The 25,195-nt window shown below is 33.3% G+C and overlaps 3 protein-coding genes across 4 annotated transcripts; 1 reads left to right on the top strand and 2 right to left on the bottom strand.

The window, feature by feature from the left end:
• The first annotated feature begins 1,073 nt into the window (after nt 1-1,073).
• Nucleotides 1,074-5,167, top strand: LOC100775184 (non-specific lipid-transfer protein 1). Of its 2 annotated transcripts, none has more exons than XM_006573329.4 (2): nt 1,074-1,638; nt 4,839-5,167. In XM_006573329.4, the coding sequence occupies exons 1-2, from the start codon at nt 1,289-1,291 to the stop codon at nt 4,846-4,848; spliced, it is 360 nt and encodes a 119-aa protein (XP_006573392.1). In that variant the 5' UTR covers nt 1,074-1,288; the 3' UTR covers nt 4,849-5,167. The 2 variants fall into 2 exon arrangements, with proteins under 2 accessions (XP_006573392.1, XP_014630427.1); XM_014774941.3 differs by having other exon boundaries at nt 1,242-1,638; nt 4,822-5,167.
• A 2,843-nt stretch (nt 5,168-8,010) lies between these two features.
• On the bottom strand, nt 8,011-9,011 carry LOC121174761 (uncharacterized mitochondrial protein AtMg00810-like). Its single transcript, XM_041014771.1, has 2 exons — nt 8,926-9,011; nt 8,011-8,509 (listed from the first exon to the last, which is right to left on the bottom strand). The coding sequence occupies exons 1-2, from the start codon at nt 9,009-9,011 to the stop codon at nt 8,011-8,013; spliced, it is 585 nt and encodes a 194-aa protein (XP_040870705.1).
• Nucleotides 9,012-20,240: 11,229 nt separating this feature from the next.
• Nucleotides 20,241-22,358, bottom strand: PIB1 (bHLH transcription factor PIB1). The gene is given in 4 exon segments (NM_001248975.2): nt 20,241-20,508; nt 21,434-21,604; nt 21,958-22,083; nt 22,209-22,358. Coding segments are annotated over 4 exon segments (453 nt in total). The 5' UTR covers nt 22,290-22,358; the 3' UTR covers nt 20,241-20,433.
• Nucleotides 22,359-25,195: the final 2,837 nt, after the last annotated feature.

Raw genomic sequence — 25,195 nt, 5'->3', positions numbered from 1 at the left:
ATGCCATAATAATCCTATTCAACCGTATTTGCTCACACCAAATCAAACGTCTCATAGTAAGCCAAGTGCTCAAAGATTAGACCATGTACCACACAACATTAAATTGAGCACATCGAACAACAAACTAAAGGCTGCTAAATGCATTCTGAATAGCCACACCTACGTTCCCACCGACCCTATGATTCCTTCTTATGTTTTTTATATTTTTTGTTGGCAAATACTAACAAGTGACGCTAAGACACTAGTTAAGCAAGAAAAAGAAGAAATTATTTTACTGGGAAGCATAAAAATGTACTCTTTTATCATTTTTAAATGCACGCGCTCGAATAGTAATGGATTCAGAAACTAAAGTGAAAGATAATATTTATATATAGAAATCAGTATTTTAGTTTATGGATCATAAATAATAAATATTTATTTTATATAATTAAAATTTAAACACTAAATAAATAATTTTAAATATAAAATGACATTATAATTAAAGTCCATTATAAAAAAATATAATTGAATAAATAATTTATATTTTGAATTTACAATGAAGAACTTATATACAATTATGATTTACGATTACTTTTAATTGTTGATAGTTTATTTAAAAAAATTATTGATATTTAATTGAAAGATGAAGATAAAAGAAGATAGATTGAAAATGATAATCAGTTAACAAAATTCAAATATTATATATGTGTGTAAAAATAAAAGAAAGGTAATTTAAAATGAATCACTGATTTTTTTATTAATTATAAATATAGTATGTATAATACACATCAAAAAGTAAAAAGAAATATATAGTATAAATGTTTAATTGAGAGAATAAAAGAGTGAGATTAAATAAATTTGTGGGAGCAATATTTATATTAAGAATATACTTATTTTATTATATTTTAAATTACAAAGATAGATAATAATTATACATATTTATTACATAAATAAAAACTAAAAAATTAGTGGGCCACAATGGAGAATGTGCATCCGTCCCTGCACTCCCATATTTATAATAAAAACTTTTTTTTAATTTTTTATTCAATGTTTTAAGGGTATTAGTTAGGAAGATTTTTTTCTACATATCTCCTTGGTATATAATTTTGTTGGAAACACAATTATACATTAAATATTAATATTTAATCAATAAAAATACAAACCTTTACTCATCCCATATGATGGGAAACTAATCTATTTTGCTAGACTCAACTCCACCCAACTATTGGTCTCTTATGCTCTATATAAACCCTAGATTTGCAGCACTTGTTCCCACCAATAACTTTGTCTTTTGTTCCTCTGAGTAGTGATGGCTAGCCTCAAGTTTGCATGCGTAGTTGCGGTGATATGCATGGTTGTGGTGATCACTGCACCCATGACAAATGCCATCACGTGCGGGGAAGTAGCCAGATCCCTATCTCCATGCATCAATTACCTTCGGAGCCGCCGCGGCGGATCACCGGAGGCGGAATGCTGCAGAGGAGTCACGAGCCTCAACCGCGCCGCCAGTAACACCGCCGACCGACGCACCGCGTGCAATTGCCTGAAATCCGTTGCCGCTTCTATTTCTGGTTTAAATGCCAACAACGCAGCTTCACTCCCCGGGAGATGTAGAGTCAGGGTGCCCTACAGGATCAGCACCTCCACCAACTGCAACAGGTATGTTATACTCACCACTCACTCAATATGCTTTCCTTTCTTTACACATTTTCATTCAGTAACACATCATAATTTCACTAAATACCTCATGCTTTACACACTCTAATGTATTTCAATGCATTTTTAAGGCATAAGTATCTTTTTAGTTCATCAAATTTGGCATACTTTTATTTTGGTCTCTCAATTAAAAATTTACTCTTTCTAAAAAATTAAAATTACCTCAAATTTGAGAGATAAATTAAATATATGAAAAATACCAAATTAAATCAATATAGTTTTCTATTTATAGAATTCTACTCCTAATTTTTTTTCTATATGCAAATTAGAATAGATATTTTGAATGAAAGTAATTTTAGGAGCTATTATTCAACATCATTTTTAAAAAAAGATTCTTCCATCATATTTTTTTTTTAAAATTTTTCTTAACTTGTTTCGTTTAATATATCATTTTTATTTATAAATTGAATTTTATAAAAATTTAAAAATAATCTTATATCATAGTACAATTATTTATAATAAATTTAAAAAATAATTTATATGTTCAAATATGTTTATTTATTACAAATTTTAAATATAATAGAATTTATATATTTAAAAATACTTATTTATAACATATTTTAGTTATATAAAATAAACATTTATTTTATGCATGACAGAGACTAAAAAACTAGTTTTATATAAAATAAAATAAAAAGAAGAAGAAAATGTTTGATAGATATTCAAGTGCTATCCAAACAAAAGAGAGAAAAAATATAGATATAATTGAGTTTATGATGTGATGAATAGAGAGAGATAAGGAGAAATAAGAGATATTGGTGGAATATTTAAAATAAGAAATAATTTGTGTATTATTATTAAGAAAATGTATCTAAATAAAGAAACATACATTGGAAATTTTGAACTTGATTTTTTTTAATGAATATTATATTTAAAATATTAAATAATTAAGATAATTGTTTATATTTAAGATTTTAACTACAAAGATATTTAAGTTTTATTTATCTTTAGTTGTGCTTATCGATAAAATATTTTATTCTTATTTATAATATTTGTTGGGAAGATATTATATTTATTTTTAAAATAAGTATTTTATTTTATTTCTTATAATCTCTATTATGGAGATAATTGCATCCCCTCTATTTTGATAAAATATTTAAATTTAAGTATCATATATTAAAAGTTTTTTTAATTTTTTTGTTATTTTAAAGGTTATAGATAATTACATTTGTAATGAAAATGAATTTATTACTTTATCTTCTATATTAATTTCTTGGTAATTATTTAGGAATTAATGACTATTTAGTATTAACATTTGAAAATCTCTCTCTAAAATAACCTAGCATTTGCAAATGACACAAACTTGCCAACATTATATGAGATCGACTAGTTAAACTTTGATACATACCAATAAACATTTTCTCTTTCTATTATTATTTTTTTGATAATCTTCTTTCTCTCATCTTTGTTATTATTTTAATTGTTTTTAGGCTCTAATGTACTTCTTGTTTTGAGTGCTCCAGAGATTCATTAGAATTTGTTCTCTCAGCAATTGCCACTTTCACAACACAACATTATTTTTTATTACTTTTTAACAATTTGATAACAATTTATTTTTCAATTATTGTTAACTACTATCATTTTTTATTATAGGAACGCAATATATTTTAAAAAAACATCATGATTCTTTCACAATTTTTCAATTTTTTTCTCAGTCATTCTATTAACTGAGAAGAAGAGCTCTGTTGTGCAACTTTGAGTTCTCTCTATCACATGAGAATCTTGAATCATGTTGTTTGTTGAATGGTTCCTAATCCATCAATCTTTTTAGCCTTTTAATCTTTCTTCTTCATCATGCCAAGGAAAAAGAACTCGATAATTTCATACCTATTCCTAGTTCTGTTTGTTTAATTAAGTGGAATTGTTAGGCTATGAAAAATGTTAAGGTCTAACGATAGTAGGATTTTGCGATTAGATTTCTTATAGGACTCAATGAACATTTTGCTAAGGTTTATTCTTAGATCCAGTTAATCGATCCTCTACCTCTATTGAATTGATTATTTTCAATGGTTATGCTACACGATTGGAAGAATGGTTTGAATCAAGGAGAAGAGCATTAGGTCTTGATCTTAATGCAAATAGGCAATTGAAGGAAAGAAATTTACTGGCTAATGGAGTAATAATTCCAATGGGCGAATGAGTAACTATTCTAGCAAGAAAGGCCACACTTATGTGACTTTGTTATCTCAAGCATAGATTTTCTTAAAGAACTCATTTTAAAGGTGGTCCTCAGTCATATGTGTGACTGATGTGTAATGAGGAATTTGATTCAAAAGGTGACAATGTAGATTCAGTTTAGGAACAAGCAATGCAACACAGTATACCTGTTTTCACTCAGTTTAAAACTTTGCAGTCTCTTTTGTGAAGAGTTCCATTGAATCTCAAACTTCTCATTTAGTAAATTAGTTTTTGCTTCAATACCCCAAAGATGTGACTTCTTTGAGTAGTCTCAATGAAATCATAATAACATGTTGCACTTGTGGTTCCCTAAAATGCATGCAGTAGTATAATCTGGATCATAAACTTAGGCATTTCAAATCACATATGCTCATCCTTAATTAGAATGGTTTACAAATAAATCACAATAAAATTTATCCCATTTCTTTTAAATTGCCTAGTGGCAATATGATCATATACAGAAACCCCATCTTCATTTTTATCTTGCCATTTCTAAACCTGGCCTACTAAAACCTTGGTCTGAAACTTCTTCCATTGTTGACCCATCTAGCTACCTCCTCACCCATGCCCTCAGAAACTATAAAATCTATTAGACCTATGCGCCATCCTTTTTTACACTTCTGATGATTAACTTACTGAAACTTCACCTCAGTTAGATGCCTTGTTGTTAGGGAACATGGTACTTCTGGGATCGTGAAGTTACCTCTAGTTGCCTCCTCTGCTCAAATTGATATGTTTACTAAGGCTTTATTGCATATCTCTTTCATCATTTCCTATCTAAGTTGAACTTGGTTGACATTTGCATAGTTAGTAATGCCACGAATTATTGAATGTTCATATATGACATTTGCATAATTTTCCAATTTTTCTCTCATTCGTTCCATTAACTGAGTTAGACTGTTATTTTAGTTTTAAATATTTTATTATTTGACTTCGTTTGCTTAACAGTGTGCATTCAATTGCAGGATCAGGTAATGAATCGTGCATGGATCCGGGGAGGAAGAAATGGAAGGGAAATTTTTCAATAGCACAATACTATATATCATTTTGTCATTGTAGAGTTATAATTAATAAATCAAAGGGCGATGACTGGTGACTACACTTATGCGACTGTCATCTTGGTATCAGCGTGTGTAGTCGTTTCAGACTTTGTTCTAGATATGTTAATGTTGTTGTGTTCACTGAAATTTGTCTGTTTGTTGGTGCATGTAATAAAGACAAATGTAATAAATTCCTTGCTACTTTACTTTAATTTTTGCAGTTTGCTTTTAATAACAGAATATTGCAGTTTCCTTGTTGGCTCATCTTATTTCACTACAAATATTAGGGAGACGTTATAGAAGGCCTAGTACGTCGTGGATAATTACATACACCGAGGTGGCCTAGACCTTGGTAACCATGCATAATACAATAGTTATCATAAATACAATAAATTAAGTAAATAAATTCTATAGATTATTTTATATATAATAAGTCAAAAAAAAATGAATATTGTATAATAACATAATATAAATGTTATATAAGATCCATACAAATAGAAATAAACGCATTACATAAACTAATATAAATTATATATAAGAACGAATTTAGAAATCTTATAAAGGGGCGGGGGTTCGAATTTTGTTTTCTTAATTTACAATTGTTTAAATTTCTAAATTTAATAAATTAATTTTTTAAAAAATTATTATTTTTACACAAAATTGAAACTAATTTTTATATTGAATGATAATAACCTTAATTGTTATCCGAATAACAATAAACACACAACTAGTTTTACAAAATTTTGCACTAATTATTAATTTAATCATTATAATAAAATAATAAACATAACTAATTTTATATAATTTTATATTAATTAATGTTAACCATTATTATAATAACATGCAAAATTAATTTTATATTAATTAACTTACAAATATATATGTATATACATGAAAATTTTGAAGGAAATTATATATATTAATATTTTAAAATAAACAATAATATAATATTTATAATAACTTGAATATCTATACAATTTAAATATACTAAGACAATATATCTAGCAATTTATTTTCGGCCCATGGCCAGTGAGGAACATTTTATTTCTTAATGTTTTGGACCTTCTATAATACCCTTTTATTTGTCAATTGTTAAATCTATTCCAAAGTTTGTTAAGTGTACCTCCCCTTTGATTTATTATTTCCAAAAATACCCTTTTACAACCACACCCATCACATATCACAAGCATCAATGGCTTTTAGGGGGGGGGGGGGGGGGGGGGGGTGCCCCACAACCATGAGTCATATAATAACACCATGGCATCCACCGATAACCAATGCAATATGATTAAATTATACAGAGAACATTGAAACCATCATATATTTTATAGAGTTCAATCATCATACATGGATAATATGTTTTTATAATATAAAATGTTTTTACATTATCATCTAATAAAAAAGTACTGCTAATTTAATTTTTAAAGTAATTATTATAAAAATAAAAAAAATTATAATATACAGTGGATTGTGATTGGATCGCTTATATTGTCACTGTATAACCCTTTTAATTTCTCTATTTTATATTGTTGAACTTAAATATATGACCTTCTAATTAAGATGAACGCAACGCCACACATGTTGTATCGGAGCAGCAACAGATCAATGGATTGGGTGAATTGGCGGGATTGGATGCATGCCTCCGATGCACAATGGCCATATGATACATATAGACAATAATGATTGTGATTGCTGGTATGTGATGAGAGTGGTTGCAAGAGGTTATTTTTGAAAGAAAAAAAAAACAAAAAGATATGGAGGTATACCTAACAAACATTGGAGAAAAGAGGTGTATGGGAATTTGAGTGTTGGGGTTGGTGTTAAGATTGAAGAGTTAGATGAGATGGAGTCAGAGAAGGATACTTTTGAATGATCTATGGAATAGTATTAGGTTGAAGGAAAGTATGTTGGCTCAAAAGTCAAGGGCACGGTGGGGGAGGGAAGGGGATGAGAACTCAATTTTTTTCATGCCTCCTTGCAGGAGCAGAGTCAGAAGAATCAGTTGGTTGGCCTTAAGGTTGAAGGGTAGTGGATTGAGGATGTCTATGGGGTGAAGGAAGTAGTTGTTCACCATTTCCAGACAACTTTCTCGGGGTCTTGTTTTGAGCGTCGACTTTTGGCAAGTATTCCTTTTAAACAAGTATTTGCTTCAGATAGTTCTTCTCTTGTGGTGCCTTTTAGTGAAATTGAGATAAAGGATGTTGTTTGGAGTTGTAATGGGGACAAATGTAACATCCCTAACAGGAGTTGAGTGAAATGTTACCGTGTGAAATGTCATCATATAAAGTGTCGTAATATGTGAGCCGCCAAAAAATTGACAATCAGGGATGTTACAACAAAAGTTCAAGAACAGACGAATTTAATTTCAATTTCTTCATGCCAAGCTAGGAGGTTTTGAAAGATGATGTGATAGAGATGATGCGTGAGTTTTTTTCATCGGGGGTGCTCCTAAAGGCGATCACCATGAACGATCCTCATAAAATTATTTCTAAATTGCTGGCTTTTATTAACAAAGAGCTAGATGCAACAAAGAAATCTCCAAATTCTCATTATTGGTAATGAAGAGATACAAGGTTATATACATGGTGTTTGTATCCAGCTTAACAGAATTAGTAACTAACTTTATTCTAACTAATTGCCAACTAATCTAACTAACCTCTAACTGAAATAAATAACTTTCATCCCTTTATACAGCTTTAATAGCCCCCCCCCCCCCCCCCCCTCAAGTTGGAGAGTAAATGTTAATGAGTCCCAACTTGCGGATAAAGGAAGAGAAAGCTAGAAGCAGTAAAGGCTTTGTGAAGACATCGACAACTTGGTGTTGAGATTTCACATGAACAAGCTTGAGTATGTTGGAGTACTACACTAACTCATGAATGAAGTGATAATCAATATCAATGTGTTTGGATCGTTCATGGTGAGCTAGATTGGATGCTAAATCAATGGCAAATTTGCTATCACAGAAAAGCATGGCAGATGGGATGGTAATCACAAAGTGGAGTAAAAGTCATCTTAGCCAAATGACTTCACTGGAGACTGAGGAGAGTGCTCGATATTCCGCCTCTGCTGAAGATTTAGACATAGTGGGTTGTTTTTTTTACTTCCATGATATTAAAGCATCTCCTAGAAACACACAGGAACCAAATGTGGATCTGCGTGTGTCCAACCATCCTCCCCAATCAGCATCTGCATAGGCAGACAAATTGAAGGAATTACTTGTTGGAAAATGAAGACCTTGACCTAGAGTACCTTTGATGTATTGGAGAAGATGATGCATAACATATAGATGAGGTTTCCTTGGATTCTGCATGTACTGGCTTAGCTTGTTAACATCAAATGTAATATCTGGCCTTGAAATAGTTAGATACATTAGGCTACCAAGTAAACGCCTGTACATTAAGGGATCAAGTAGTAATTCACCATTGAGCATGCTAAGCTTTAAATTTGGATCCATTGGAAGAGAAGATGGTTTGCAGCCAAGGAAGCCAGTATCTTCTAACAGAGAAAGAGCATATTTTCGCGGAGTCGGGACAATGCCCTTGCTGGATTTTGCAATTCCCAGACCCAGAAAATATTTCAAGGAACCAAGGAAGCACCTTTGCCAATGGTAAAGAGATAATAATGATTCTTTGACTGAGAGAAACCATTAGCAATTAATGTTATTGAGAATTTACAAAACCATTGTCTAGAAGCTTGTCTAAGGCCATAAATGGATTTGTTGAGTATGCAAACAAGATTTTTATCAACTGAATTGTACCCTTTTGGAAGTTCCATATAAACTTCCTCAAATAGATTGCCATTAAGGAAAGAATTATCCACATCAAGTTGTAAGGTTGACCAGTTTTTAGCAGCTACAACAACCAAAAGAACTCTAACTGATGTAAATTTAGCAATTGGAGAGAAAGTATCAGAAAAATCAATGCTAGCCTGTTGTGTGTAGCCCTTAGCTACCAATCTAGCTTTGTGGCGATCCACAATGCCATCAGGTTTGAATTTCACCTTATACACCTACCTGCAGCTAATGCATTGTTTTCCAACTAGAAGGGGAACTAAGGTCCATGTGTTATTGGATTCCAAAGCTTTGATCTCAGCAGTCATGGCTTGGCGTCATTCTGGAAAAGGGACAGCTTGATGATAGAATTGTGGCTCATAAATGGTGGAAACTTGAGCAATGAAATCCTTATAAGGGGGGTTGAAATGGACTAGAGAGCAATTGTTCTGGATAGGATGAGATCTTTGTCTAGGTTGCGGTCTAATGTAATCAAGAAGATAAGGTGGAGGGTTTTATGTTCTAATGGATCTTCTTAAAGGAGGAGAAGGCAATGTAGATGAGGTACTAATGGTAGTATCAACTGTAGAATCAGATAACTGAACAGGCAGATTATTTGTGTCAGGAGAACTATTGGGTTCAGAAATATTGGTGTCGATGGCTCTAGGTTGAATGGTTGAGGATATAGATTCAGGAATAGGTAAGGGAATAGCTAATTCACTAAGGAAATCATGTTCTTAAGATGAATTTGGTAAAGTTTGAAAAGGAAAAATGCTCTCATGAAAGACTAGATCCCTTGAAACATAAAATTTCCTAGGATGAAAGTTATACAACCTGTATCCCTTGATGCCTTGTGGATAACCAACAAACACAAAAGGAACTGCTCTTGGAGAGAATTTGTTCCTCTCAGAATTCAAAGTAGCTGCAAAGGCAAGGCAATCAAAAGATCTCAAAATGGAATAATCAAGTGCAGAACCATAAAGAACTTGATATTGAGTATTTTGTTTCAGCAATGGTGAAGGCAATCTGTTGATAAGGAAAGCAGTAGTAACCACACATTCTCCCCAAAAAGTAATAGGCACCTTTGACTGGAAAAATAATGCTCTAGCAACATTAAGTAAATGCTTATGTTTCCTTTCAATAACAGAATTTTGTTGAGGTCTTTCAACACATGAGAATTGATGTAAGGTGCCTTGAGATGCTAGGAAGTCTGTAAGAGCTAACTCCTAAGCATTATCTGATCTTAGACATTTGATTGAAGCTGCAAATTGAGTCATTACCATTGCAAAAAATCTCATGATCACAGTTGATGCTTCAGATTTATTTTTGAGCAAAAAAATCCATGTAAATTGTGAACAGTCATCCACAATTGTTAGGAAGTATCAATTGTTAGCATAAGTTGAATGCTTATAAGGTCCCTAAATATCACAATGAATCAAGTCAAAGGGCTGATAAAAAATATTATTAACAGAAGGGAAAGATAATCTACGAAAATTAGCAATAGGACACACATAACAACTTTTGGTGGAGAACTCATTAGGTATGGAAAAAGGAATTTTATTACTCAATATTTTTAAAACACTGTCTGATACATGACCAAAGCGATTATGCCAATTAATAGCTTGAGTACAAGTTTTGGAAACAAAATTTATACAGGAATTATCTACCAATTTATACCAATTTCTTTCTGTTTTTCTTCTTGAACCACTAGAGAAAAAATGTGATTAATAGAAGGGAAAGGATCCATAGAAAGAATCTAACCTCGAATTGAACTATAGGATTCATTGAGCCCCATCAAGAAATGTATGACATACTCCATCTGTGCATAGTCATGCCAAGGACGGATGTCATTGCAGGTGCATGAATGTGCAGGATTTAATTCAAAAATCGATTCCCAAATTGATCACAACTTGGAATAATAGGATGAGACAGACATAAAACCCTGCTGCAAATTTGCTAGTTCATGTTTTAGCTGGAAAATCAAGGGACCATTTCTCTATTCAAATCTTTCTTTAAGATCATTCCAAATGGCTTGAGCAGTTGAACAATGAAGAATGCTTATTTGTATCTCCTTTGTAAGAGAATTGAGAAGCCAAGATGCAACAATGCTATCATTTCGCTGCCATAAAGCATGACTAGAGTGCTCTAATGAAGGTTCGAGAATGAAACCATTCACAAAACCAAACTTATTCTTGCCAAGAAGTGTCATCTTGATGGCTTTCTTCCAAGAATTATAATTCTCGCCAGAAGAAAAGCTGGTTTGTATGAAAAAAGGATTGGAATCATCCATGGCTCCCATCGAATCGAAAAAAGAGAAGAAAAGCTAGAAGGAAATCAGAGAAAGCGGAAGAAATGTATCTCTGCTGATACCATATTAACAGAGAGCTGTGTGCAGCAAAGAAATCTCCAAATTCTCATTATTGGTAATGAAGAGATACAAGGTTATATACATGGTGTTTGTATCCAGCTTAACAAAATTAGTAACTAACTTTATTCTAACTAATTGCCAACTAATCTAACTGAAATAACTAACTTCCATCCCTTTATACAGCTTTGAGATTGAAAAAGGTTCTTGGCTCAATTATTTTGAGCTGCCAAACTACGTGGCTGGTAGAAGTATTTTGGATGGGGTTGTGGCGGAAAACGAGTTGGTAGATCTTGTTAAAAGGGGTAAAAGGAGTTGCTTTATTTTTAACATTGATTTTGTGAAAGCTTACAACTCAGTCAATTGGGAGTTCCTTGATTATATGATGACACATCTTAGTTGTTTTGAGGAGCTGCAGAGGAAGTGGGTAAAGGTTGTTGTGTGCTCTAGTAGGATGTTGGTCTTAGTTAATGAGAGTCCGATGAAGGAATTTGTGGCAGAAAAGGGATTGAAACAAGGTGATCCTTTAGTTCCTTTTCTCTTTTTTATTGTGGCTAAAGGTGTCCATGGTTTGGTGAGTAGGTCAGTGAAGTTAGGGACCTTTAGGTTACTTAAAGTTGATGATGAGGTGTCTTTCTCTATCTTGCAATATGTCGATGATTCGATTTTGTTTGGGGAGACTAGTTGGGACAACTTATAGGCAATTAAGTGTTAGAGTTTGTGGTCTTAGTTCCTTTGTCCCACATCGCTTAGTCTGTAAAACTTGTGTGGTCTTAGTCCCACATCGCTTGGTTTGTAAAAACTTGTGTCTCATTAGTGTTATATATAGAGACACCTTGTAAGCCTTTATGTGCAAGTAATAAAAAGTTCTCCTAGTGTAGCCGTGGACGTAGGCACATACATTGTGTGCTGAACCACGTTAAACTGTGTGTCTTTTTCTTTCTTCCCTTTATTTCTTTCTCTTCTTTTATTGCTCTATACTAACAACTGGTATCAGAGCTTTTGGTTACTCCACGGGATTTCCTTAGTTTAAAGGAATTAGTGGGAGTCTTCTCAGTTTAGAGGAGGCAGTGGGAGCAATGGCATTAGAAGAGGGGAAGGTGAAGATCGAGAAGTTCGATGGCAGAGATTTCAGCTTTTGGAAGATGCAGATAGAGGATTATCTATATCAGAAAAAGCTGTATCAGCCCTTATCAGGGGTTAAGCCAGAAGACATGAAGCAAGAAGAATGGAACTTGCTAGATCGACAGGCTCTTGGCGTGATCAGATTGACATTAGCCAAGAGCGTCGTGTTCAACATCGTGAACGAGAAGACTACTGCAGGCTTAATGAAGGCATTATCAGATATGTACAAGAAGCCGTCAGCAGCCAACAAAGTATACTTGATGCGCCGGTTGTTCAACCTCAAGATGGGAGAAGGTATCTCTGTAACTGATCATATTAATGAGTTTAATACTATTCTTGCCCAATTGGAATCTGTGCAGATTAAATTTGAGGATGAGGTGAAGGCATTGATTCTATTGTCATCACTACCGGATAGTTGGGCTGCAACTGTTACTGCAGTTAGTAGTTCTACAAGGGAGAACACATTAAAGCTTAGTGACATCCGTGACTTGATCTTGAGCGAAGATGTTCGCAAGAGAGATTCAGGAGAATCTTCCAGTCATGTTTCCAATTCAGCATTGAATACTGAAGGCAGGGGAAGGACTACCCAGAAGGGTCAGAATGGTCGAGGCAGATCAAAGTCAAGAGGGAAAGGTTAGAGAAAATTTCAAAGTGACGTTACTTGTTGGAATTGTGACAAGAGAGCTCACTTTAGCAATCAGTGCAAGGCACCAAAGAAGAACAAGTCGCACAAAAACAAGAAGCGCGATGATGATGAATCCGCAAATGCAGCAACTGATGAACTTGATGATGCATTAATTTGCAGTTTGGATAGTCCTGTTGATTCATGGATCATGGACTCAGGTGCGTCGTTCCACACTACTCCCTCTAAAGATTTATTGTCTAACTATGTTTCTGGAAGATTTGGAAAAGTTTACCTTGCAGATGGAAAATCTCTTGACATTGTCGGAAGAGGTGATATCAACATCAAGACTTCCAGTGGATCCCTATGGACATTGCACAATGTCAGACATATTCCTGCCTTAAAGAGAAATTTAATATCTATAGGGCAGTTGGATGATGAGGGACATCACACCACTTTTGGAGATGGAGCTTGGAAGGTAACAAAAGGCAATCTCATTGTGGCTCGTGGAAAGAAGCGAGGATCTCTTTACATGATTGCAGATGAGGATATGGTAGCAGTTACTGAGGCTATCAATAATTCAACCATGTGGCATCAAAGACTTGGACATATGAGTGAAAAAGGAATGAAGCTTATGGCGGCAAAGGGTAAGCTATCAAGCCTCAAGCATGTTGATGTTGGTGCTTGTGAACATTGTATCCTTGGAAAGCAGAAAAAGGTCAGTTTCTCAAGGGCAGGGAAGACTCTGAAAGCTGAAAAGCTAGAATTGGTGCACACAGATGTTTGGGGGCCAGCCCCAGTGGAATCTGTTGGAAACTCACACTATTATGTCACCTTTATCGACGACTCTACCAGAAAGGTATGGGTTTATTTTCTTAAAAATAAATCTGATGTGTTTTCTGTGTTTAAAAGGTGGAAAACAAAAGTTGAAAATCAGACAGGTTTAAAGGTTAAAAATCTGAAATCTGACAATGGTGGGGAGTATGATAGTCAGGAGTTTAAAGACTTCTGTTCAGAACATGGGATCAGAATGATCAAGACAATACCAGGAACACCTGAGCAAAACGGTGTTGCAGAAAGGATGAATAGAACCTTGAATGAGAGAGCAAGGTGTATGCGGATCCAATCTGGCTTGCCTAAAGCATTCTGGGCAGAAGCAATAAACACAGCAGCATATCTCATCAATAGAGGACCATCAGTTCCTTTGAATTATCAGTTGCCTGAAGAAGTATGGTCTGGAAAGGAGGTAAAACTTTCACATTTGAGAATTTTTGGTTGTGTTTCATATATACTGACAGACTCTAATAGTAGAGATAAATTGGATCCGAAGGCGAGGAAGTGTTATTTTATTGGTTATGGATCTGACATGTATGGCTATAGGTTTTGGGATGACCAAACCAAGAAAGTTATCAAAAGCAGAAATGTTACTTTTAATGAGAACTTATTTTATAAGGACAAATTTTCTGCAGAATCTACATGTGCAGGTAAACTGTCAGAAATTTCTGAGAAAGCAACACTTGAAGAAATCTCAGAAAGTGATGTAGCCAACAGAAACCAGAGTACAAGCGTAGAGGTTGAGTCAGAACCAGAACCATCAACTCCTCCAAGAAAATCCAGCAGAATTTCAGTACCACCAGATAGGTATTCCCCTTCATTGCATTATTTGTTGTTAACTGATGCTGGTGAGCCAGAATGTTTCAATGAGGCTACACAGGGGAATGACACTATTGAGTGGGAGCTAGCGATGAAAGATGAGATGACATCCCTTCAGAAGAATAAGACGTGTGGTCTTTAACTGAATTTCCAGAAGGAAAGAAGGCGTTACAGAATAGGTGGGTCTATAGGCTAAAGGAAGAATCTGACGGTAGAAGAAGATACAAGGCGAGACTTGTGGTGAAAGGGTTTCAGCAGAAACAAGGAATTGATTTCACAGAGATCTTCTCTCCAGTTGTAAAGATGACTACCATCAGAGTTATTCTGAGCATAGTAGCTGCAGAGAATCTTCACTTGGAGCAGTTAGATGTTAAAACTGCATTCTTGCATGGGGATTTAGAGGAAGACATCTATATGACCCAACCAGAAGGTTTTGAAGTGCCAGGCAAGGAGAATCTTGTATGCAAGCTTCACAAAAGTTTGTATGGCTTGAAACAAGCACCGAGGCAGTGGTACAAGAAGTTTAATGAGTTTATGAGCAACTCAGGATTCAAAAGATGTGACATGGACCATTGCTGCTATGTTAAAAAATATACTAATAGTTATGTTATCCTTGTTGTGTATGTTGATGACATGTTGATTGCAGGATCTAGTATGGCAGAAATTAACAGGTTGAAGCTGCAGTTGGCAGAAAACTTTGAAATGAAGGATCTTGGTCCAGCTAAACAAATCCTTGGTATGAGAATTCTTAGAAACAGATCAGAAGGAATTTTGAAGCTGTCTCAGGAGAAATATATACACAAGTTGCTTGACAGGTTTTACCTTGGAGATTCTAAGACCAGGAATACCCCTTTGGGATCTCATTTGAAGTTTTCAAAGAAGCAATCTTTGCAGACAGATGAAGAAAAATGTTACATGTCAAGAGTACCATATGCATCAGCAGTTGGGAGTTTGATGTATGCTATGGTGTGTACCAGACCTGACATAGCACATGCAGTGGGAGTTGTCAGTAGGTTCCTATCAAATCCAGCAAAGGAGCATTGGGAAGGTGTAAAGTGGATACTCAGATATCTGAAGGGTACTTCAAAGATGTGTTTGTGCTTCAGAAAAGGCAATCTCACTTTACAGGGATTTTCATATGCAGACTTGGGAGGAGATTTTGATACCAAGAAGAGCACCACAGGCTACATTTTTACCTTGGGAGGTACTACTGTGAGTTGGAAGTCTAAACTTCAAGATAGAGTTGCTCTCTCAACCACGGAAGCCGAGTACATAGCTATCTCAGAAGCAGCTAAGGAGATGATTTGGCTAAAGAATTTTCTCAATGAATTGGGGAAAGAACAAGATGATGCTCCAATGTTTAGTGACAGTCAAAGTGCTATAAGTCTTGCTAAGAATCCAGTCTTCCATTCTAGATGCAAGCATATTCAATTAAGATACCATTTTATCAGGGAGTTGATAAATGATGGAGACTTATCTTTATTGAAGATCTTAGGATCAGAGAATCCAGCAGATATGTTGACTAAAGCTGTTACCACTGACAAACTGAGGCTTTGCATTGCCTCAGTTGGCCTTCAAGGATAATTGAAGATGAAGGCGCTACACTAGGTAAAGAGTCGATGAACTCATTGCTTACAAGGAGCTGCTAGAGTTTGGAACTTAGACCCCAAGTGGGAGAATTGTTAGAGTTTGTGGTCTTAGTTCCTTTGTCCCACATCGCTTAGTCTGTAAAACTTGTGTGGTCTTAGTCCCACATCGCTTGGTTTGTAAAAACTTGTGTCTCATTAGTGTTATATATAGAGACACCTTGTAAGCCTTTATGTGCAAGTAATAAAAAGTTCTCCTAGTGTAGCCGTGGACGTAGGCACATACATTGTGTGCTGAACCACGTTAAACTGTGTGTTTTTTTCTTTCTTCCCTTTATTTCTTTCTCTTCTTTTATTGCTCTATACTAACAATTAAGGTCATTCTTAGGAGTTTCGAGCTTGCCTTAGGGTTAAAGGTAAACTTTGCTAAAAGTATTTTCTTGCATTGTTCAGCTGAGGAGATTTTTAAGTTCCTCGGGATCTCGATTGGAGCTAATCCAAGTAGGGTGTCCATGTGGGACCTAGTGATGAGTTCTTTTAGGAAAATATTGTTGGAAGGGTTGATATCTTTATAATTTTGGCTAAAGGTTAACTTTGCTGAACTCGATTTTATCTAATTTTCCACTCTACTTCTTCTCTTTTTTTAGAGGATCGAAGAAGCTTATTGCTACTTTGACTAGGATCCAATGAAAATTTTAGTGGAGCAGTTTGTTCGACAATGAGAAAATTTATTGGGTTAATTGGCCTATAATCTGTAAATCGAAAGGCTGAGGGAGGCTTGGGGTGAAGGATTTGGAAGCTTTTAATATCAGTTTGTTGGCCAAGTGGAGGTGGCATTTTCTATTAGAAAAGGATGCCTTGTGGAGTGGCTTGCTTCGTTATATATTTGGCTATATTGAAGTGCCTAATTTACGTAGTGATAACAACGCATCAAGGTGGTGGAGGGATCTAGTTTCCTTGGATGGGGGAGGTGAGTGGTTCTCGAGTTTGGTTAGTCGCAAGGTTGGTGATAGAAGTGCCACTGGGTTTTGGAAGGATGCTTGGGTGGGTGGTGGTTGTCTCATGGATTTGTTCCCTCGTCCCTTTAATATCTCTATTAATAGGGATGTTCGGGTGGGAGATATAGGGAGGTGGACTTCCTCAGGATGGGTTTGGGTGTGGCGTGGAGGAGGCAACTTTTTGTTTGAGAGGAAGAACTTGTTGAGCACTTGTCCCAAGTTTTGAATAATGTTGTTCTTACTCGGGATAGGGAGGACAAGATGGTTTGAGGTGTTGGAGGCGAGATGTACTTCTTGTTGGCGTCAGCTTATGATCACATTTTGTCAAGTAGAACTATGGATGATATGCTTTTTGGTTTTTCTTTTAAATTTTTTCGAAATATGTTATTCCATTCAAGGTCTTGGCTTTTTCTTGGAGCCTTATTCAAGATATAATTCCATCCGGTGCTGCCTTGATCTGTAGAGGTATGTCTGTGGATGATGATAGGTGTGTGTTCTGTGAGCATGATAGTGAGGATGTGGATCATCTTTTGATGGAGTGTCGGTTTGCCTATGAAGTGTGGTGTGGTATGTATAGTTGGTTGGGGTGTTGTATGGTCCAGCATAATCTCTTGAAACACCACTTTGTCCAATTTGCAGGGGAAGAAGCTGAGGAGATTTCATTTTATGTTTTGGCATGCTACTTGCTGGTGTTTATGGTTGCATAAAGACAAGGTTATTTTCTATGGTGTTGTTGAATATTCAATGTCTCTTGGATGTGGTTTAGGTATAAAGGTCCATGTTCTTGGGATCTTTCTTTTGCTAATTGATGTAATATGCCTTTAATTAGTTTGTTTGAGTGATTATGTTTAATGCTCTCTTTGTTCTTATGGCTGTTTTGTTAGGCTGATTGATTTTGTGCTACTCTCTGTATTCTTTTGTAGGTCACTTTTTGTGTCCTTAATATATTTATTTTTCCTTTCAAAATAAAATAAATAAACTTGGGGAAAAAACACATAATTCATAAGGTTCACTATTTAATTCCCATTTTAGTGATCTGTTATTCACTTCAAATAAAAGTTATTCTTTCTTTTTCATGGCATTGTCACAAGGTAATTAATACAAGTGTGCCATATTTTCCTTTAAAAAGTTTGTTTTTTTGGATTACAATTCACAGACACTCCACAAAAATGGAAACACTATCATCGTTAGCAATCGCCATTGTCCTCACAGGTAGTGACATGACCTTACTATGGGTTGTACTCTTAGTCACTATCAAAGCAATTTCTAGTTGTTGCATCTTTCTCTTCTTTTCTTTTATTCCTCTCCATGACTAAAAACACCGTAAATAATTCAAATAAATTGTAATTAAATTCCTAAACCATTATAACTTTGTTAATAATATACTAATGGGCTTAATTACACTTTTAGTAAAGTTCTTTAAATATTGTAAATGTGTGATTTTAATTTTTAATTTGTTTTCTCGTTTACAATCAAATTCCTCTCCCTTAGAGTCTTTCATTAAGAATATAACAAATTTTAATGATGTGACATTAAATGATAACTAATGTGATATTGACAAGATGATGCAACAAAGATGCTGAGGATCACATATTATTGTTTAAAGCACACATGCTAATATGACACTCATCCTATTTTTGTATGTCACCTCAACAAGACCCACCATTTTCATGTTAATATATACGTCCGACAATATGTCAATTTTCTCATCATTGTTACATTAGCACTATTAAGAACTATGACTTAATTATAACTAAGATAAAAATTAAAACATCTATTGATACAATTTGAACTTGAGGGACTAAAATACAATTAAGTATTTATATTTAATTTAACAGTTATTACAGTAAGAATTTAATTGCAAAATTTTTAAATTATGATTTTTTAAAATTATTGTTAACTATAGGGACTTATCGATAAATTAAACCTATATAATTAAGAGATAAAGAAAAGAACAGAGAAAAGTATGGCATCATATTATTGATGTAACAGAAAGAAATAGAAAATAATAACAGTATAAAATACTGTAAAAATATAGGATATAAATAATACAACAATGAAAAATGTCCTTGTGAAATTGCTTCGATAAATTCCATCATGTCTTTTAAATCACCAATAAGCTAATAACGATCAATATCCTAAAACAAATTTGAAGTTTAAAATGAATAAAGTGAGAATAGGAATAAAGCACAAAATTAAACATAAGGAAGTATAGCTTCACTAACTTCAGCCACCCTACCGCATTTCTCTCATTATGTTTCCCTTGCATTTACTTGGAACAGCTAGCAGCCTATTTGTACATCAGTACAGAATAACAGATACTGTTGATAGTTTATTAGGTTGATAATTAATAGTTTTAAAGAATTGTTTTAGAAAGAAGATTATGTTATTGATTTCTTGGATAATCAATTATAACATATCAATTGCCTATTTATAGGCTCAAGTCACCAACCTTTTAATGGTAGTGAATGTTTCTACATTACTTTAGATTTTTTTAGAGTTTCCATGATAGATTAGTATCATGATAGTTCTAAATTTTTCTATCTTATACATATACTTATAGTTCTAGATTGTTCTACTATATTTAAATACATTATAGTTCTAGATTATTCTACCATATTCATATACACTATAGTTCTAGGATATTCTATTATTTCCATACATATTATATTTAAGAATATTCTAAAAATTTGTAATAATTTCAACTGATACTGATTTTTTTTCCGGCCATTTGTCCAGTTCTACTCTGCAATATCAAAATCTTTTTGCTAATTATTCGCGTAAAATACCATTTTATCAATTTATTTCTTCCAAAGTTTAAATCTCTAATGGTTTAATTCCTTTGTTCATTTTAGTCTAATATGTTGGTGGAAAACTAATATGGCTTCATATTATATAAAATAACATTATAGACAGGTATTTTTAAAAAAAAAAAAAAACTGTATAGACAGGTATTATAAATATTATAACAAATTTCAAATATTACAACCCCATTAAAAATATTAACTACATAATATTTAAACATTAAAAATACTGTCAATTTTTATAGGTTGCTAAATTAAATAATCCTTCGAAATGAACCTTGTTGACAATGAGCGTGTATTTAGCAAACAAAAACAGTAGTTATTATTATTTTTCTTTTTTCCAAACTCATTGATTCCAATTAAACACCAATATACCAATTAACCTGGACGATCCCTGTCCATTCATTCTTTCCTACAAACGAAGAAGCCACATCACATTTAAGGGCCATTGTGGTACTTACATTTTGGCACAATATAGTATCACACTTCAATTCTCTCATCACTTAAGCTTGGGTACGTAACTTTTATATTTAATACAAAGATTTTAAGAAATTAAGAGAGTCTGAGGTACATTCTTCTTAGCACATGTGTTCTTCGATTAATCCATGTTTTGGATTGCTTGAAGCACTGCTTGCTTTACCACTTGCGCGTCAATGCTTTCGTTCTCTTGACTCTGCAAAACCAACAGGTTTTTCCAGTGTTACACATGTATCACAATCATATAGGAGAATTTTCAGGTGCACCATTCAATTAACCAGTTAACTCCATGACAAAACGTGTATAATCTAGCTGTCTACTTCACGAGTAATGAAACACTTATAATATATATTTTTTACAGTGCTTTCTAGGATTTTTTTTCTTTCTATTCCATCACATCACTTATCTAATGTTCTCTATCCTCTTTATATTTTTCTTAAATTGTATAATTTGTAATATAAAATTTATCTATTAGTATCGTTGTTCTTCCTTTATTGGCGGATACAAGGCCCGTCCAACTACAGAACACGGTTAAATGAATCCATATATGGGAGCCACACTCATTATTATGTCAGTACTTTGGAGTTTGGACATTGAAGCTAGAATTTTAGATATGTCGCTCAAACCAAAATTGTACAACTCACGCGTGATATTTTGATTATTTTCCTTTTTTTTCTTTTTTCTTATTCTTAATTTACTGTTTTTATTTCAGGACAATATGAACTACTATTGTATATAAGTTTCACAAGAAATTTAATCGTCCCATCAACTAAGCAATGAATTGTGAATCGATTTTACACGGTTAAAATTATTTAGTAAGGAAAAAAATTAAAAGAAGAATACTATATAATATATATTAAAGAAACAAAAAAATGTAAAGTAGATTATAAATATATATATATATATATATATATATATATATATATATATATATATATATATATATATATATATATATATATATATATATATATATAGTTTCAGAAATCATGTATCTAAGCCAATAATTGTGACCTGATTTTAGACGCTTAAAATTATTCCAAAGGAAAAACAAAAGAAGGACAAATATATACTAAGATAAGAAGGGATTAGACATTGTATATCCTAGTGTATTCTCTTACTTCTCCTCCGACTGCTTCAAGCTGGAAAGTGTCTTCGCAAGAAACCCTAGCATCAAGCACATCAAGTCCCAGTTCTTCAAATGCATCGAGTATTGCCCCAAGCATACCGGGACAATTCCTTTCTGAAAACACATTAATGAGGAATCCCCTTTCTAGGGTTTCTACAGTGACCTATGAAAATTTTACAAAATATATAGAAAGAGTTAAACATGTGTTATGCTATAATCTAATGAGAGAAAGAACTTGCAAACAATTCATTAGATTTTTTAGTTATATTCTCTAATTATCTAATTAGAATTGGAGTTTCATGATAATATGCATAATTTTTAATGCAAATTATCAAGATAAAACTCCAATTTTGATTGGAGAATCGCACAAGCACAACACTTATAAAATTTTGTCTAAAAAAGTAAGTCATGTAACTGATATATGTATGCAGGTTGGAGTATATCCTTGTAATCCTTTAATAAGATTTCTTTTGCTTTCAAAAAAAAGAAAAGAAAAAGTATCAAAACAATAAGCACCATGGGTAGTTCGTCTTGGGAGATTGATGATTCCGCGGTTCCTAGCTCTGAGTTCAATCCATCCACTTTTTGCTTCAGCTCCTCTATGTATCTGGTGGCATCCACAATAATTGAGGCTTTGTTCACCTGCCAAATTAACAAAAAAAAAACAGTTAAAAAATAATGAAACTCTTGATTTGTGCTAAAGAAGCATTGAAAACCGAAGTTAATATGCATCATATATATTATAATCAGTGTGTAGAGTGAATTACAGCACTGGAATTTGTAACCGATCGAAGTTGTTGCAACTTGCGTTGCATAGATGCGTTTTTACCACGCCGCCTAGAATCCATGCTTCTTCCAACTTTTTCCTCTAAATTGATTTTGGTTTTTGGTTTCTCGATGGTTTTCCTTTCCCATCTGAGGCTTAGGGGGTTTCTTTTTTATATATATATAGGAAGGGTGGGTGTAAATAATATTTGTGATCACTTGTTTGTTTCCCTCACGACTACCTACATATTCCCCACAGCAAATTCTGCTTTTCAAAACTAAATTACGAAATTGGCCTTACCATATAGGATATTTCTCAAGAAATAAATATTAATATATGAAAAATATGTTACCAAAAAATATTTTATTTTCAATTGCAAATTGGTACGTTTGGAGTGATAACCTAACTATCGTGTTTTCAAACATGCACTGGAGCACCATATATATACATAGTGGGTTTTCTTTTCAGTCATTCCACTAGAACTAAGACCAGTTTGTGTTGTTATTTATCTTTCCTTTATGCTACATCCTATTTTAGATTCTAGACCCAAGGACTTGGACAAATATATAAAGCCAAAGTATTATGGTGTCACTAATCATAAACAACTAAATGCAAAACTCAGTACCTCCTTATACCTTCTTATGATTCACTTTTTTTTTCTTCTTTATAATGATAACTATATATAGTTGATATATCTCACATGAACATGGAGAGAAAAAAGAAAGTGTAAAGAAAAACTCCCAAAACATGCGTTGAAGTCAAGAGACTAGCCAAGTTAGTAACGAAAATTGTTGACCAATATAAGAGGAGTCTCATCTTGTATTATATTTCGTTCACCCTTTTTACATAAAAATTAATGATTTTATTGATAATTTATAATATATAAATTCATATTTCACGTCCTTTGCTTGATTTCAATCTAAGCAACATGGAATTAATTGCTTTCAAGATGTTTTTTTTTTTTTTTTCTGTTTCTGTCCTTTTTACCAAGCGCTCATCTTCTGAAAGCAACCTATATCTACCGCTTCAATTTACATTTTATTGCTTCCTATACTCATTCCAAATATACAGCCAAACTATGCTCAGATCTCATCATAACTTTAGATGTATTCACATAATCGAATAATGATCCAAGTTTACATAAAAAATAGTTATCCTGGTCTCACATGCGGCCAGTGAAATCCTTATAATCAATTGAAGCAACACAGCCAGTTGACATGAAATCTTTAATTTGAAGATGTTTGGTAGAAATTTCCTGGTGTTACATTTATTTATTTATTTATAGACCATAACATATTTTACTAAAAATAATCATGTTCAAATGAAATAAAATTACTATAGAGGATAAAATATTTTACTAAATATTTAATGTGTAGTTCCATACTAGATTCAAACTCCAACAGGAGTATTAATCCTAGTTGTAACTTTGATTTAGCTTTTGAGTTTTATGCATTAATTACACGCCACATGTGGTTAGTGTAACGTCTCTCAGCACGTCTCAAGAGAGAATGGGAAAGGGCAATATAGAGAAAGCATACCACAAACAAATTTGATGAAAACGTAGAATTATAGAAAGAGAATGGAATGGGAGCCCCGTGAGAGGGGTTTGGAGGGATTGACAGCTAAACAACGTTTGACGCTTCCTTCGCAGTTTTCGATGCTTATCATGGAATTGAATCCCTTCATGGATTCATCCGCTACTGCCAATCCAATTCCAACCCATGCATGTCTATAACCCATTCCCTCTCTATCACGTGCAGATTCCCTAACCGCGTTAAGCTAGCCCACAACAATATATATTATACTAAACATTTCATTCCTCACTGTGCACGTGCCCCCCTCTTCTCTTCATGTGACCTTCCACCAACACTATAATTTTAGCATGTCTGGAATTACGTTTTGAGACGTGAAAGTCATAACTATTAAATGCATGTTTGATTTGTCGCTTGCAGCTTTGTAATTAACGTTCATTCAATCTTTCCAAACCTTCAAATGGAGAAAAAGTGTCACGGTGGATTAGAAAAAATGTGAGTTATGTTTAACCCAATATTATTTTAAGCATGTCCTAACTTTTAAAAATCACATTTGAAACATGTAATCAAACTCGCTATTAAGCAAAAGGAAAAATCATTAGAATCGCTCTAGTGATAGAATTTAAATATATAATTTGTACAAAGATATAGGTTCAAATTTTGTTATCATTGAAAAAACTATTTCAATAAGGGTATTAAAATGTATGATCTCAAGCCCGCTGGTGTATTGTTCAACAAAGAGACACAATATTCAGGTGGAACTTACCAAAATCCTATATCTTTCTCTAGAGATCTCTTCCTCCTATTGATGCAATTGTTGGAGAATGACCAAGCTATTATGTGGATCCATCCAGAGATTTTATAAATTTGGGACGAAATAATAAATTTGAGTTTTTTATATTTAAGTATTTGCGTCATGATTCCAACTGACATACATTTGTTGCAATTGAGGTCATGACAAATTGAAAATATAAATATATATTATAGAAAAAAATAGACATGTCATTTTATAAAAAAATGGTGTGTTGTTATATTAAACAAATAACATAGCTTCAATAATCCCAAAAAGACATATCACATTTTTATTTAATATATTCTTAAGTTATCAATTATTATTCAATTTATTAAGAAAAAATACATAGCATAAATATTTATACATATAAGATAGGTATGACAACGAGACAAGGTTAAAAATAAGTTTGACTACCCCATTTAGATTTTAACAAATTCATAAACATTTAAAAGGACTTTTATGGATTTATAAGATCTTAAAGAATTCTATGAATTTTTAGAAAACATTCAAAATTATAATAGTCTATAAAAAATTGATAGTTCGCAAATTCTTCCATTCATAAAACCCACAAACCTTCAATACCCTTAATTTTTTCATGAAAAATAAATGAGTCACATGACCCTTCTTTTGTATCCTATTCAATTCAACTTTTGAACATAGTAA

This window comes from Glycine max, chromosome 1 (genome assembly GCF_000004515.6).
Source record: "Glycine max cultivar Williams 82 chromosome 1, Glycine_max_v4.0, whole genome shotgun sequence".
NCBI classification, from domain to species: Eukaryota; Viridiplantae; Streptophyta; class Magnoliopsida; order Fabales; family Fabaceae; genus Glycine; species Glycine max.
The sequence above is the reverse complement of the archived record's forward strand: the minus strand, read 5'-3'. Positions and strand labels throughout refer to the sequence as shown.

Coding starts and splice junctions, on each gene's coding strand:
- LOC100775184 (XM_014774941.3), top strand. CDS start 1,289: ATGGCTAGCCTCAAGTTTGCATGCGTAGTTGCGGTGATATGCATGGTT. Junction 1,639..4,821: donor ACCTCCACCAACTGCAACAG/GTATGTTATACT, acceptor TTTGCTTAACAG/TGTGCATTCAATTGCAGGAT.
- LOC121174761 (XM_041014771.1), bottom strand. CDS start 9,011: ATGACTGCTGAGATCAAAGCTTTGGAATCCAATAACACATGGACCTTA. Junction 8,510..8,925: donor AAACAATGCATTAGCTGCAG/GTAGGTGTATAA, acceptor CCATTGGCAAAG/GTGCTTCCTTGGTTCCTTGA.